The following is a 16,645-nucleotide window of genomic DNA, read 5'->3' on the forward strand; positions in this document are numbered from 1 at the left end:
TCATACAACATTGCTCCCATCGCAAGTGGCCGAAATCACTTTCCCAAGACAATTAATTGATAACTCCTTGGGATATCGAGCCAATAATACTTAGGAATGACCAAATACCCTACCACTAGATCAAAATGACGGTGATGATATGCCTCAATCGAGACATGGCATTGGGCCCAATGACCCTCCCTGTTGAGTGTGTTCGACAGAAATGTAATTTATGCTAACTCAGTAAATCATTTTTTATGCAGAACAACATTAACATGCCATATCAAAACAACAAAGTACGGTCGACGCAACACAAATGAAAATATCCGAAAACAACTAAAACAACCAATCGACGACGCAACACCCCTTAAAAATTGTTGGGAAAGATAATGGTGTTCAAACGAATTACAGCCCAATGTTAGGGGCACAATAGTGACGCAACACTACAAAAAGTCTACTTATGCCTTTGGAGGAACTGATCCTAAGCCTGCATTCTTAGCAGCAGCATCGGACCGCTTCTTCTCCATGACCGCCTTCACACCTTCTTTAACCTTGGTGAAAAGCTCGTTGTTGAAACTCTCCTTCTCGGCAGTAAGATCCCGGGTCAGCTGAGTCGATGCCTCTTCAGCAGTAGCTATATGCCTGAGTAGTTGGGTTTCCCTCTCCCTTAGTCGAATGGTCTCTTCCTCGAAGGATTTCATCTTCCCTTGTTCAACTGCAGATGAGAAAAGACGATTAGTAATAAGGGCAACAACATCATAACATCAAAACACAAACATAACCCAACGCAGGCATCAACACCTTAAAGCAAGGGAAAAACTACTTTAACGGTTTCCTCGGACTTAAGAAAACTACACTCAAGGGTCGAGATCTTAGCAGTTAACTCATTATAATGTTGCTCGTTGAACTCATTGGTGGGGAAATATTTTATGTGGTCGCTCCAACTAGCCTTCTGCCGATCATGTGCCAACTATAGGCCCGATAACTGAGCTTGAACCCTCTCCAAATTTTGGGATACTGATAGGCACATTTTTGTGTCTAATTTGTCTCGATTCTATATATTTTTAGTGCTCATTTTTGTACTTATTATGGTGTTTTATGTGTTTGTAGGTATTTTTGGGAAATAAACATTTTTGGACAAATCGGCTCGAAAAGTTGCACCCGGAGGACAGTTGCTAAACGGACCCCAGAATTGGCTAAGGAGCACCTAGGATATGTATAGCCCAAATTTATCCTCAGCACCCAAATTTGTCCACAGCACCCATTTCCAGGCAACTGCTAAAAGGAGACCAGAATTGGATAGGGGGAGGTCATCTTCTCTGTTTGAAAAAAAAAATTGGCGGAAAAACGGCAGCAGCGAGAGCATATTTTGATTCGATTTTTGGGTGAGATACAATGAGACTAAAGGGATGAAATTGAATGGGTATCTTCCTTAGACCTAAACATGCCTGGTAGAGTCTTTGAATCGCACCCAAATTGGCTAGTTAGACCGGGAAAAGGAAACAGAGGTGACGGGTTTACACGGGTCCTGTTGAGTTTATTTTTAGAATTCCAGGGAGAATAAAGTGCTACAAATCTTCCCAAAGATTGGTATCTATCTAAGGAAGAGTTTAGAATCAAAAGGAAAGCTCAAAAACGCGTAAAGAAGAATTTGGAAAGTGGAAAAGTCCGAGACTTTCTGCCGAAGAAAAGAGAGAATTAAATCGAGTTTTAGGGTTTCTGTTGGCTATAAAAAGGTTGCTTCAAGTCAGAAAAAGTGGTACACAACTTTTGGAGAGGTTTAGAAGAGAACAGAGAGCTAAAATCACAAGTTGAAGGTTTGTTTCTGCTGCTGGAATATCAAGAACACGAAGAACTTTGACGCACAAGCATCTGTCGCAGAATACTGTCGCTTTTCAACAGCAGAACCCATCTATCGTTTTTCAACTGTGTTGCATTAAGTCTTCAGCTACTGTTTCTCTTTGTAACAACGACTCTGCAACACATATACACTGTTGCAAATCGACTGTGTTATCACTTTTTCACCTCCTTGTACATTTTTGAGCTATAAAAACATATTTTGAGAACATGGTGATTATGAGGAGCTAAACCCCATTGCTGAGGCAGTAGAGGAAGCTATTTTTCCAACAAGAAGTGGTATATTCTCTTTTATCTATTTATTGAAATTTTTATTATGATTATTTGCCTTGAACTAACATTGAAAACTATTTTTATTTGAGTGATTGTGATCTATTTTGATGGAGTATGCTTAGTTAAAGACTTTTGATGCTTCATACTTGGTATTTACAATTATTACTTTTGAAAATCTGCTTGTTGCAATAATAAGAATCAATTTGAATGAGAAATTGCATGAATATAAAGATCGGATTAAATCACTTTGAACTTGGTAAATAGTGGAATCTTAGCCTCAGTTGTCTTTTAATATTGATATCATCTTGATAGTGTTTGCTAAACTTTTACAGTGATTTCTATTTAAGTTTTAAAATTTAAGTCTATATTTCACCCTTCGCAAGTCTGAGGATCGAACCATTTTTAAAACCACTTTCAAAATTATATCAATTTTTGGCGTCGCCGACGCGGATTTGCTTTTAGGATTTTATATTAATTTTTTTTTTACTTTTTAGGTTTTTACTATTTTTCTTAGATTTTACGTTTTTGGGTATTTATCTTTTGTCTACAGGTTTTGGAACATAAAGAAAATTGAGCCAATGAGTTGGTGATTTCGTAAAGACTTGGAGCTAAAGATTAAAGCAAAAGGAACGGAAAAGAAGACAATTTTATTTTAATTAAAATAAAACAAAAAAAAAATTGTATTAGGGTTTAGTATTATTTTTGTAATTTTTCTTTTCTTTTTGCACTTTGGACTTTAAACTTTGGGACATTATTTTTAAACCCTACGGAAGGGTAGTTTAAATATAAACTGTGTGCAGAGAAGGACGTCGATTACGATATCTACTCAGCCCCTCGGGTTCGTACATGACATAGGAGTCGTGTCCCGAGTCGACGACAACGGTTCATCCCCCGTCTGGAACGGGAGGTGAAATTCTGAACACTCGCAAATCCCCTGTCAGCGAGTTACTGGACTCCTTCGTTTGCATATATGTTGAGGAACTGAAAACGGCTGCTTTAATTTCCTAGTAAAGGGAAAGGACTGGCCGTACAAGATAAGGGTTCGGATTTCATCACCGTTCTCTTCTTGCCCTCCTAAGGAAAACGAAAGTTAACGCGAACCTAAGCTTAAAATTTGGAATAGAACAAGACCGATAAGGTAACGAGCTTACTAGGACAGTCGTTCGAAGAATATTGGTTACTCTTTTGAGCATGCTTTAAAGTTCATGAAATTCTGGAAGTTGAATACGCCGCCTAGAAACGCCGGTGAGACCTTGGGTATCAAAGCTACTCCTAGCTTCCCTCGTCTCTATTCAACTTACTTTAACTCGGATTGATTCCAGAGAGGTTTGATCAGATTGTAACGAATTCCTTTTCGAAAGAATAAGAGATGGTCTAAAAAAAATCTAAGTGGAGTCATCATGCTTTTTGTTTGCTAGAAATCATTAGGTTTGATTTGGTTGAGTCAGCCTTGTTTTGTGATTGAATAGAATTCCCTTCCGTGATCTTTTGCATGCCTGAACGTAAAAGAGACGCCCTAGGTAGATTTGTTAAAGAGAAACCTAGTAGTTCTAAGCGTCTCGATTACCTCAATTTAGAAAGTACATTTTTTGAAGAGTCTGTTTTTGAGCATCCGTTTGAGGAGACAATCCCTGATATTCCGCCAGTGCCAGGAATGGAAACTTTGAAAGCTTTGTTGAACCCGACTAGGAACACTCGTCCCTCGTGTATCAGGTTAGCTGAAATAGAAGCAAATTATGAACTTAAACCTGGGACCTTACAACTGCTCCCAATCTTCTTAGGGAAAGAAAATGAAAACCCCTATTTCCATGTTAGGGACTTTGAGGAAATTTGTAGTACCCTAAAGATTAGAAACCTTGATGATGATGCTTTGAAACTTAGGTTATTTCCTTTTTCCCTGAAAGATAAAGCTAAATCGTGGCTATATAGTTTGGCTTCTGGTTCAATTGAAACATATGAACAACTTACCTCTGCCTTTTTGAACAAGTTTTTCCCTAGGCACAAAACATCGTCTATTAGGACGCAAATCTGCACGTTTTCTCAACAAGAGGGAGAATATTTGTATAGGTATTTGGAAAGGTTCAATGATCTATTAGCCCAATGTCCTCATCATGGTTTAGAAAAGGTTAGGCTAGTACAGATCCTTTATGAGGGTTTAGACTATTCCACTACAACCACAGTAGAATCTATGTGTACAGGTGGGTTTGAAAACCAAACAGTTGATGAGGCGATGACATTTTTGAGTGAAATCGCCGAGAAAACCCAACAATGGGAAAATAATAGGGGACCCCATAAAACAATTCTTCTAGGTAGAGGAAATGTTAATAGGGTAGAAGGAGGCTATGAATCAGATGCCAAAATTGCTGCTATAACAAAGAGGTTAGAAGCTTTAGAAGTGGGTCACACTAGTGGTAGATTGGAGCATGTTTGGGAAGGCCAGAATAATGAAGAGCAAGCCAATGCTCTTTATAATAACACTAGATTTGATAATCATCAAAAGTTTGACCCATATTCAGAAACCTATAATCCTGGTTGGAGAAACCATCCAAACCTTTCATGGTCTAAGGGTCAGAGTCAAGGTCAGATTAGTAATTCTAATGTTCCTCCAGGTTTTGGTAAAAACTCGTCAGGACAGTTTCAGATTCCTTCAGACAATAGAATGACTAGCTTAGAGGAATCTTTTAGTGTATTGAAAAAGAGCCAGGAAATGTTAACACAGACCCAGGAAATGTTGTTTAAGATCCAAGCTAGTTTTCAACAGGAAACCAACCAGAACTTTCAAACTAATGCTCAGACCCTTGCTAAGTTAGAACTTCAAATTGTCCAAATAGATAAGACCTTAAGTGAGAGAGATAACGGCAGTTTCCCTAGTCAGACTAATCCCAATCCTAGAGGAGTTCATGAAGTAGGTGCAAAACCATCGAATCAGTTGAATGCTATTAGAACCCTTAGGAGTGGTAGAGTAGTAGACAATCAGGTAAGCATACCCGATAGTGAACATACTGTAGTTCACTCCTCCGGACCACTAGCTGAAGGGACTGACAAAATTTATGATCCAGTTCCTGAGAGGTCTGATTCTGTGCCTAGAGCCCCATTTCCTCAACTGTTAGTACCAACAAACAAGAAATCAAACTTTAATGACATATTGGAGGTTTTTAAGCAATTTACCATAAACCTTCCTTTATTATATGCAATTAGGAAAATTCCTGCTTATGCCAAGTTCCTTAAGGATATGTGTACGCGAAAGCGTAAACTTAGCGTCCATAAAAAAGTCTTTTTAGCTAGTCACGTAAGTTCAATCATTCAGAACACCACAACTCCAAAGTACAAAGACCCAGGTTTACCTACCATTGCTTGCACAATAGGTAATTTTCGGGTAGAAAAAGCTTTACTTGACTTAGGAGCCAGTGTGAAATTACTACCGTACCATGTGTACTTACAGATAGGACTTGGTGAAATGAAACCTACTCAGATGACATTGCAGTTAGCTGATAGGTCTGTTAAAATCCCTCGATGTGTGATCGAGGATGTTCTCATTGAGGTCGACAAGTTTATTTATCCAGATGACTTTGTTGTGCTAGATACCCAACCTGTCCCTGACCCAGAGAACCAGTTACCTGTGATTTTAGGTCGCCCATTCTTAGCTACGTCTAATGCGATCATAAACTGTCGAAATGGTGTGATGAATTTATCCATGGTAATATGACTATGGAAATGAAAATTTTTAATGTCAGTAAGCTACCTGCTGAGCTAGATGACACGTGTGTTGAAGAGGTGAATATGATAGAAGCCTTATTTCAGGAGTCATTACCAAACATCTTGTCTGAAGACCCATTAGAAAGTTGTCTATCCCATTTTGGTTTAGATTTTGACGATGATAACACCATTGAACAAGTGAATTCTCTATTAGATTCTACCCCTGTGTTAGACACTGATAGATGGAAAGCTAGGTTCGAACCATTACCAGTTTCTGAGACTACCATAATTCCTTCTTTAGAAGAGCCTCCTAAGTTGGACCTTAAACCACTACCCGATACTCTTAAGTATGTGTTTTTAGGCCCATCTGAAACTTTACCTATGATTGTGGCTTCCGATTTGGATAGTGATCAGGAAAGTAGGCTAGTAAATGTTCTTCAAGAAAATAAGGAAGCTTTAGGGTGGACTATAGCAGACATTAAGGGTATAAGTCCTACTATGTGTATGCATCAGATTCATTTAGAGGAAGATTCCAAACCTTCTAGGGATATGCAACGTCGATTGAACCCCAACATGAAAGAAATAGTTCGAAAAGAGGTGCGTAAGTTGTTAGATGTGGGTATTATATACCCAATTTCAGATAGTAAGTGGGTCAGTCCTGTTCAGGTTGTTCCCAAGAAATCAAGTATCACTGTAGTCCAGAATGATAACAATGAGTTAATCCCAACCCGAGTGACCACGGGATGGCGTGTCTGTATCGACTACAGGAAATTGAACAAGGTCACAAGGAAGGATCACTTTCCCCTTCCTTTTATCGACCAAATGCTAGAGAGATTAGTTGGACATAGTCATTATTGCTTCTTAGATGGCTACTCCGGATATAATCAGATCGTTATTTCCCTAGAAGACCAGGAGAAAACCACTTTTACCTGTCCCTTTGGTACCTTTGCGTATAGACGCATGCCTTTTGGGCTTTGTAATGCCCCTGCGACTTTTCAGCGTTGTATGATGAGCATATTTTCTGATATGGTAGAACGGTTTTTAGAGGTCTTTATGGATGATTTTTCAGTGTTTGGTTCATCTTTTTATGAGTGCTTGCATCATTTGACATTAGTGTTGACTAGGTGTAAGGAAAAGAATTTAGTGCTTAATTGGGAAAAATGCCATTTCATGGTTAAATCAGGAATTGTGTTAGGGCACATTGTGTCTTCAAAGGGTATAGAGGTAGATAAAGCCAAAGTTGACCTTATTAAGACTTTACATGTTCCCAAAACCGTAAAAGATATTAGGTCATTCCTAGGGCATGCAGGTTTTTATCGTCGATTGATTAAGGATTTTAGCTTGATTTCTAGACCTATTTGCAACTTACTTGCAAAAGATGTTAAGTTTGTATTTGATGATGCTTGTTTAGAGGCTTTTGAGAAGCTTAAGAATTTACTCACTACTGCCCCGATAGTCCAGGCACCTAACTGGAACTTACCTTTTGAAATTATGTGTGATGCTTCAGATTATGCTATAGGCGTTGTGTTAGGACAACGGGAAAACAAATTAATCCATGTGATTTACTATGCTAGCAAAACTCTGAATGATGCCCAAATGAACTACACAACTACCGAGAAGGAACTCTTAGCCATCGTGTTTTCCCTGGATAAGTTTAGATCCTACCTATTAGGTTCTAAGATCGTAATCTATACTGATCATGCTGCTTTAAAATACCTTTTGTCTAAGAAGGATGCCAAACCTAGATTGATTAGATGGATCCTATTGTTACAAGAATTTTCTCCAGACATTAGAGACAAAAAGGGTGCAAAAAATGTGGTAGCATACCACTTGTCTAGGCTAGTTGTAAGTTCACATAATGATTCCCTTCCTATAAGGGATAGCTTTCCTGATGAACAATTGTTCTCTGTTTCCCAATCACCTTGGTATGCAAATATAGTGAATTATCTTGTTACTGGTCGAATACCTCAACATTGGGGTAAACAAGATTGTTCTAGGTTTTTAGCCGAGGTTAAGCATTTCTCTTGGGACGATCCTTATCTATTTAAGTATTGTCCAGACCAGATTATTAGGAGATGTATACCTGAGAGTGACCAGTCCAGTATTATCTCCTTTTGTCATGAACATGCATGTGGGGGTCATTTTAGTGCTAAGAAGACCGCTGCCAAGATATTGCAGTGTGGTTTTTATTGGCCTTCGTTGTTTAAGGACTCTCATAATCATTGTGTTTCTTGTGATCGTTGCCAGATATTAGGGACCATTTCCCGTAGAAATATGATTCCCTTGAACCCTATTTTAGTGATTGAGGTCTTTGATGTGTGGGGCATTGATTTTATGGTCCCATTTCCTAATTATTTGGGTTATCTTTACATACTTGTCGCTGTACACTATGTGTCTAAGTGGGTTGAGGCGGTTCCGTGTAAAACAAATGACCACAGGGTCATAGTCCAGTTTTTGAAAGAGAATATACTTACACGTTTTGGTACACCGCGAGCTATAATTAGTGATGGAGGCTCACACTTTCGTAATAGACCGTTTGCTCTTTTAATGAAACAATATGGTATTACCCACAAAGTAGCTACCCCGTATCACCCACAGACTAGTGGTCATGTAGAGGTCTCCAATATGGAAATTAAGCGTATTTTAGAGAAAAAAGTTAATCCCAATAGGAAAAACTGGTCGTCGAGGCTTACTGATGCCTTATGGGCTTACCGTATTGCGTTTAAGGCACCCATTAGAATGTCACCTTACCTTCTAATATTTGGAAAGGCATGTCACCTTCCGGTTGAGTTAGAGCATAGAGCCTATTAGGCTGTTAAGAACTTAAACTTTTCACTTGACAAGGCAGGAGTTCACAGAAAACTCCAGCTCAATGAGTTGGATGAGATTCGTAGGGATGCATACGATAGCGCTAAGGAGTATAAGAACAAAATGAAACTTGTGCATGATAAGAATATTTTACGAAAGTCATTTTCTCCATGTCAAAAAGTTCTTCTGTATGACACTCGTTTGCATCTATTTCCCGGGAAGTTGCACTATCGGTGGACAGGTCCTTTTGTGGTCTGTACTGTTTTTCCTCATGGGGCTATTGAAATTGAGACACCAGATGGTAGTAGTTCTTCGAAGGTTAACGGTCAGAGATTGAAGCCCTTTTTAGAGCCTTTTCCTACAGGTGATGTTGAAGAGGTACCTCTGGAGGACCCTGTTTACCTTGATTGACCATCGAGGCGGTTTGTATGTTGTACAATATTTTGTAGTTTTTTTTTGTTACACTTCACCCAGGTACTATCTTTCCGACTTCTCTATTTACTATTTCCTCATGTTATTTATACTTTTTGATACTATTCTTTCACTAGAAACATTGAGAACAATGTTATATTTAAGTTTGGGGGTGGGGTAGAAACTTTTTGTTACCTTTTTGTTGGCAATAAATAAACTCTAGAGCCTAGAAATTTATACTTATTAAGGATGGCACTAACCAATCTAAGTGGATGGAAGCATTTTGGTTGTAGGAGTTGAGGAACCAATCTGATTAGATGGCAACATCTAAAAGAGTCTATTCATAAAAGCACAGAGCTCAGGTGTTAGAAATAACATGATAGTTTCACCTTATCTCGTTGAGTCCTTTTCACTTCTTTTTGATTTTTCTTTTAAATATGTTTCTAAGTGATTTGGTGGGGCACACGATTCAAGTTATTACCTTTGCTAGGGTGAAATAGAGTGATTGAGATACCAAAAAAAAATTTGAGACCAGACCATTAGACTGATGTGATTTCAAAGTTGTTGTAGTAGTAAAGTTCGTTCAAGATTTTGAAGGTTCGATTTTTAAATTTAATAACAATAAATATACAAATAATGTTAACAAAGTGGGCGAGAGGTAATGGGACTAGGATTCCACCAAATATTCAAATTCATGCGATTCACCTATTTATTCTAAACCATTATAGCTCATTCAACAAGTATTTTGACTCTATTTCTTTGCCTAAGATAGATTCTTAAAATATTAATTGTAAATCTTAAACATGGCATATCAAAAGAATTAATCCTAAGCATAAAGCATCAAACGAAATGACAAATAATTAAGAATTTTTTTTGTCAAATAAAGAATTAAATGAATTTACCGCATGATGAATTTTGGTTTCCTCCGTCGTTCCAGCGTTGGGTTTAGCTCATCATGATGAAAACATCTCAAAAGATTTATTTATAGCTCAAATGGTGTTTACAATGGAGAGAAAAGGAGAAAATGGTGTGAAACTGTAATCTGCGACGCACAAAAGGCGTCACAGAATAAACGATAAATAGTAATGGTCACAGATGCAGTATCTCTACGACCCACGCCTATGTGTCATTCTCACTGTTGGAAAACGACTGTCCTGGCGAGTCTGTTCTTCGTGTTCCTCATATTCATCAGCAGCAGCAACAGCAGAAACCGAGTTTGGGAAAACTCGAATTTCTTCTTCTCTGGCTCTCCTCAGCCCCCCAGACTCTCGACACCTGTTCAATGATACCTTGTGAACATATTTATACGTGATTGAGATATTGAATCTCCTCCATTAACTCCAAATAATCTTCATTTGCTCAGATTATTTTCTTTTCATTTTTATCACTGATATTGATTTTCACGCGTTCTGAAGCTTCCATATTGACATATTTAACTTCTTCACACTCCAAATATTGGTTAGGTTCTTCCAAACACGAGCAACACACGTCTAACTCGTTGTAATCCCGTGAATATTTTCTTCCGTGTACGTGCTGCCCTGTTTTCTTCTCACGGATTTTTCAGCCAAATTCGATCGAAACAAACACCCATAATAGCTTTGTTAGGACATATCACAACTACCCATGAAGTTTCAGCAATTGAATCACACAAAAACTCCTCCAAAATCCGATCGAAAACTCGGCCATTTTTCCCGCCTTTTTTCATTTTTGAATTTTGGGAAGAAAATGTCCTCCCCCTAATCCTGTACGGGTGTCACTTTAGCACTTGCCCTGGGGTGCAAATAGTATTTTTGGGCGTAAATAGTAATTTTTCTGGGATTCCTTCATCGCATTTCTGGGGTGCCTTTAGTACTTCACCATGGGGTGTAAAACACCACTTTTCGAGCCAATTTTGCCGCAAGAGCTTATTTTTCCAAAAACATCTACATAAACATAAAACACCATAATAAGTACGAAATCGAGTACTAACAATACAGAACATTGAGGACAAATTAGACACAAAAATGTGTCTATCAAATACCCCCAAACTTATTATTTGCTAGTCACTACGGGAAAAATATACATCTACAACTGGAGATTTACAACACTTCACTATACATCGTAGAAAGTCCTATGTTTTACAACTGGTTTCAAAGCAAGAGTTGTCGTATATCATCACTACCAACCCTTAGGAACAAGGGGTTGCGCTAAGAAAACAAACGACAACTCCTTTAGCAAAACTGTTGTGACGACATTTAGGTATAACAACTTTGTTTCATAAGTGTAGTGACTTAGCCTATCACAATTCTCACAAGTGTTGTTGAAGAACACAAAAATATGATAATGAAAAATACGTTAGAGGAGAGATTCGAACATGAACCTAATGCATGGATGTCTAGCTCATCAACCATCCTTACAGTTCACAAGTTTAGTTTTTTTTTTTTTTTTTAATAGAAACGTATAACAACACTTATAAGTGTTGTTGAAGTTAAAATATAGAATGTGGGAAAAAAATGAGGTTTGGGGGATTCGACGGCCAGGTTTTGATCTTGGATCCGGGTACGCATACAATATGCAGAAATAGGATTTTTTTAATGTTTCGTAGAATATCTCGAAGGAATCTTACCTGTAAATGGATGAATTCGTCGTTCTTACCAAGTTTCTGACTTATAGTAGTCAACTCGCGGCCAGGTTTCGATCTTTGAGCACGGTATGCATACAATATGTAGAAGTTTCCGACTTATAATGGTCCACTCGCGGCCAGGTTTCGATCTCGGAGCCTGGTTCAATGTTGAATTTGTGGTTAAGGTTTCGGGGGATATTCCGATGGAATCTTACCTGTAGATGGGTGAATTCATCGTTCTTACCAAGTTCTTGCCTTATAATAGTCCACTCGCGGCCAGATTTCGTTCTCGGATCCAAGTCCAGTGTCGAAGTTGACGAATTTGAGGTGTGTTTTAGATTTGGGGGAATATTCTAATGGAATCTTATCCGTAGATGTGTGAATTCATCGTTCTTATGAAGTTTCTGACTTATAATAGTCCACTTGCGGCCATCTTTCGAGGTCGGAGCCTGGTTCAGTGTTGAATTTGTGGTGTGTATAAGGTCTCGGGGAATATCCAGATAGAATCTTACATGTAGATGGGTGAATGCATCGTTATTACGAAGTTCCCAACTTATAATACTCCATTCGCAGCCAGGTTTCAATCTCGGATCCAGGTCCAGTATCGAAGTTGACGAATTTATGGTGTATTTTAGGTTTTGGGGAATATTCTGATGGAATCTTATCTGTAGATTGGTGAATTCATAGTTCTTATAAAGTTTTCGACTTATAATAGTCCACTCACGACCAACTATCGAGCTCAGAGCCTGGTTCACTGTCTAATTTGTGGTGTGTTTAAGGTTTCGGAGAATATCGATGAAATGTTACTTGTAGATGGGTGGATTCATCGTTATTATGCAGTTTCCGACTTATTGTAGTCTACTCGCGGCCAGGTTTTGAGCTCGTAGCCAGGTTCAATGTCGAAGTTAACAAATTTGTGGTGTGTTTAAGGTTTCGGAGAATATTCCGATGGAATCTTAGCTGTAGATGAATGAATTCATCGTTCTTAGGAAGTTCAAACCGACATTGAGCTTCAAATTTATCGATTCGATGATGTATCATGCTAAGTTTGAAGTCAGAACTCTCCCAGAGCTTCATGATTCATAGTTTCTATGTTGTTATACCATATTTGAAGTTCGAATCGACTCTGAGATTCATATTTATCGATTTCGATGATGTATCATGCCAAGTTTGAAGTTAGAACCCTCCTGAAGCTTCATGATTCATAGTTTGTTTGCCGTTATACCGAATTTGAAGTTCGAATCGACATTGAGATTCATATTTATCGATTTCGATGATGTATAATGCTAAGTTTGAAGTCAAAACCCTCCTGTAGCTTCCTGATTCATTGTGTGTATGCCATTATGCCACATTTGAAGTTCGAATCGACACTGAGCTTCATAATTATCGATTTCGATGATGTATCTTGCCATGTTTGAAGTCATAACCCTCTCAGGGCTTCTTGGTTCATAGTTTTTATGTCGTTATACCATATTTGAAGTTCAAATCGATACCGAGCTTTATATTTATCGGTTTCGATGATGTATTATGCTAAGTCTGAAGTCAGAACCCTCCCAGAGCTTCTTGGTTCATAGTTTCTATGTCGTTATACCATATTTGAAGTTCGAATCGACTTTGAGCTTCATATTTATCGATTTCGATGATATATCATGCTACGTTAGAAGTCAGAACTCTCCCGGAACTTCATGATTCACAGTTTCTCTGTCGTTATACCATAATTGAAGTTCGAATCGACTCTAAGCTTCATATTTATCGATTTCGATGATATATCATGCTACGTTTAAAGTCAGAACTCTCCTGGAGCTTCATGATTCATAGTTTCTATGTCGTTATACCATATTTTAAATTTAAATCGACTCTGAGATTTATATTTATTATTGATTTCTATGATGTATCATGCCAAGTTTGAAGTCAGAACCCTCCTGGAGCTTCATGATTCATACTTTATTTGTCGTTATACCTAATTTGAAGTTCGAATCGACATTGAGATTCATATTTATCAATTTCGATGATGTATCATGCTAAGCTTGAAGTCAGAACCCTCCTGGAGCTTCCTGATTCATAGTTCGTATGCCATTATGCCATATTTGAAGTTCGAATCGACATTGAGCTTCATATTTATCAATTTCGATGATGTATCTTGCTAACCCTAGTTGAAATAAACCGAAAGCAAAAAAAGAAAGCACAAAAACACAAATCGAAAGCACAAAAAAAAATAACAAAAACACACACGAAGAGCTTCATATTTATCGATTTCAATGGTGTATTCTGAGAACCCGAGTCTTCCAATGTGAACTAAAGATACTTCATGACATGTATGGATAGTAGAAATTACTTCACGACTTATGTGACTAGTCGAAATTCAACCCGGAAGCACATAGAAAAAGCACAAAGAAAACACACTTTCCTTGATCCGTATGACAGTCTTAAATCAAATCTCCACCGTCCAAAGATATCCCTAATCCATATGACCATATTTAAATCAAATCTTGGCCGTTTAAAGATAAGTATATAGAAGATCACAAGAAAATTTCTCACAGTTTATTCATTTTCCTCTCTTATCTTCGTCTCTAACCTCATCTTCCGCCTCCCTTGCAAAAGAAAACCCTAACTCACCACGGAATCTATTTCTCGATCACTCTCTTATGTAAAAAAACTTACGGAAGTTGTAGATCGCTTCTTTCAAATTGCAATGGCTTCTTTGAAACTCATTTTCTCTTCTTATTCTCTCTTCTTTTTTCTTTTTCGTTCGTTCTTCCCTGCTCTTCTTCAGTTGAAAATCGAGAGGTGAAATTGAGGTATGGCTTGAGGAAATTTAAACCGTGAGGATGTATAAAAGAAGGAGTTGGTGTTTCTGCTAATTATGAAGAAGAAGATTGAGTCCTGTTATGAATCGAGAACTAGGGTTTTCTCAGTGAATTGTTAATTGAGTTAGAAATGGAGAAATTAAAGATGGGTTTTGTGAACACAGTATGATGAGGAAGTTTTAGTGATTGATGTGTGAGTTTTAATGAAGATTAGAGAAGCTAGGGTTTCTGTTCTTTCCCAAAATAGATATTAGGGTTCTTGGATGTAATTGAATCAAGTGACTGAAATTGAAATTGAGGTTTCAGGGAAGGATTAGAGATGGGAATGTTTGATTTGAAAAATTAGAGGCCGTGGTGGTGGTAGAGGCAGAGGAGGCATCAAAGGAGGAGGTCGTGGTAGTGGTGGAATGAAAGGTGGTAGTAAAGTGATTGGGTACAAAGTCTGGAATCCTTTTAGATCAAAGCTTGCTGCTGTTGTACTTGGTGGTGTTGACAATATTTGGATTGTAAGTATTATTTGTGTATAATGTTTGGGATTTTTCACTTTGTGTTTTTTACTTTTTTTTTCTTTGTCATTGTTTTAACATAATGGTGTTTGATTTGCAATTTCAGGTACCGCCTGAGTTAGACCTAGAGGTGGTGCTAGTGGAAGAGGAGGAGGTAGATGGAGTGCTAGTGGTGGTGGTAGTAGTGGTGGTGGTGGGAGAAGGACTTATGAGCCAAACCCATTTGATGTTGCTGACAAATTTGCTGAATTAAGTGCTACTGAAATTGAAGGAGGAGAGGAGGGTATCTAGAGAGTTGTCTTGCCAGGTGAAAATTGCTAAGTTCTTTGTTTGAGTTTCTGTTTAATGATTGTTATTAGTGATGTAGATACACTTTTATAATTTCTAATTACTCATTTTTGGTTTTGTGGTCCTGTAGATACATGATGAAGCGAAAAAGTTCCCTTATCAGACTAGTGTTAAAGTCGTTGTTGCATATGGTGGAGCACCGATGCACAAGCATGTTTGTTGCTCTCCCACATACTTATTTTGTTTGTATTCACTGGCTATGTTAGTTGGTATAATTCTTTGAGTAGATTTTGGCAGTGCAGTTGATTTTTTTCAGCATTTTAAAATGTCGTATATCACATCATTTGTAGTTGTACTATGTTCTTCGTTCACACACATACAGGAGTTCCATGTTTTATTTTTTTTGTAGGTGCATTTGATCTTAAGTAGTGAATGTGGCTTTTTTATTGATTGTCCATGGATTGAGTCTAACAATCCATAATTATAGCCTATGGTATTGACATCTGCTAACTATTGAGAGAGGCACTGCCTGTTTTTTAATTGAGGCGCAGTTGCTCTTTTCTACCCTGCCGTTTGTTAAATACTATGAACATCTGTGTGTCATCTATAAAGAAAATAAATTTGTTTGTTTCAGAAGAAGATTTAAGTCTAAATATTTTAGAGTAGCTAAAGATTATAAACATTAACCTTGCAGTACTTGCACAGAACTGTTACATTTTCAGCTCTAGTAAGCTTAATAGCTTAAGCTCGAGTTTGTTTCAACTTCAGCTCTCGCTTATGGCTTGTGTGAGACAATGACATTACAAAGTTTTGGTGGAATATTTTTTCTTTCCTTCACTTTTTTATTATTGCATGCCTTAACCCTGTTGCAGTTTCTTTGTTAATGGTTGGTCAAGTGCAAATATGGGTTTTAAAACTGTGATATGTTTGTTTGAGCGTGACCTTTTCTGGTTGTGCAGGGATGCCATTCATGCTAGAGATTTAGAACACCAGCAGGCATGGTCTCGAGTTCAAAGTCCATAATCTTAACTGGATGAACATGGCTTGGAGGTCTGGTTTACAATCTCCTATGCGTTCAAGAGATGCAGCTCCAATACAGACACCGCCTGTCGTTGAGCCTTGGTGCCGAGATATTCTTAGTTTGTCTACGGAATGTCAACTGATAGTGCATGACTTTTCACAAAATCTCAAGGATGTGGTGCAGCAGTAACAAAAGGTTTGTGTGAAGGTTTGTTATGTGGGGAAAGAGGAGAAATTAGGGTTATGAAATTGTATGTGTGAAGGTTTTGGAGCCTACACTGTATGTGTGAAGGTTTCTTATGTGGATGATGCTCTTGTCTACCAAGCTACTTCAGAAGTCAGAACTGTTCATGATGCTGTTTCAAATTTTATCACATGGCCCAAAGATAGAATAATCT

General features: G+C 37.9%; 1 protein-coding gene across 1 annotated transcript; it reads left to right on the top strand.

Annotated features, from left to right (window-relative positions):
* Positions 1-3,763: 3,763 nt before the first annotated feature.
* On the top strand, positions 3,764-15,708 carry LOC113296202. Its single transcript, XM_026544528.1, has 6 exons — positions 3,764-3,822; positions 14,780-14,939; positions 15,046-15,117; positions 15,211-15,246; positions 15,358-15,441; positions 15,637-15,708. Exons 1-6 carry the CDS (start codon positions 3,764-3,766, stop codon positions 15,706-15,708), a joined length of 483 nt encoding a protein of 160 aa, XP_026400313.1.
* Positions 15,709-16,645: the final 937 nt, after the last annotated feature.

This window comes from Papaver somniferum, chromosome 7 (genome assembly GCF_003573695.1).
Source record: "Papaver somniferum cultivar HN1 chromosome 7, ASM357369v1, whole genome shotgun sequence".
NCBI lineage: Eukaryota > Viridiplantae > Streptophyta > Magnoliopsida > Ranunculales > Papaveraceae > Papaver > Papaver somniferum.

What these genes read in the sequence shown, in the direction of transcription:
- LOC113296202 (XM_026544528.1), top strand. Translation starts at nt 3,764, where the DNA reads ATGGAAACTTTGAAAGCTTTGTTGAACCCGACTAGGAACACTCGTCCC. An exon ending in GTGTTGACAATATTTGGATT is followed by an intron (nt 14,940 to 15,045) that starts GTAAGTATTATT and finishes TTGCAATTTCAG; the next exon opens with GTACCGCCTGAGTTAGACCT. An exon ending in CTAGAGAGTTGTCTTGCCAG is followed by an intron (nt 15,247 to 15,357) that starts GTGAAAATTGCT and finishes GTGGTCCTGTAG; the next exon opens with ATACATGATGAAGCGAAAAA.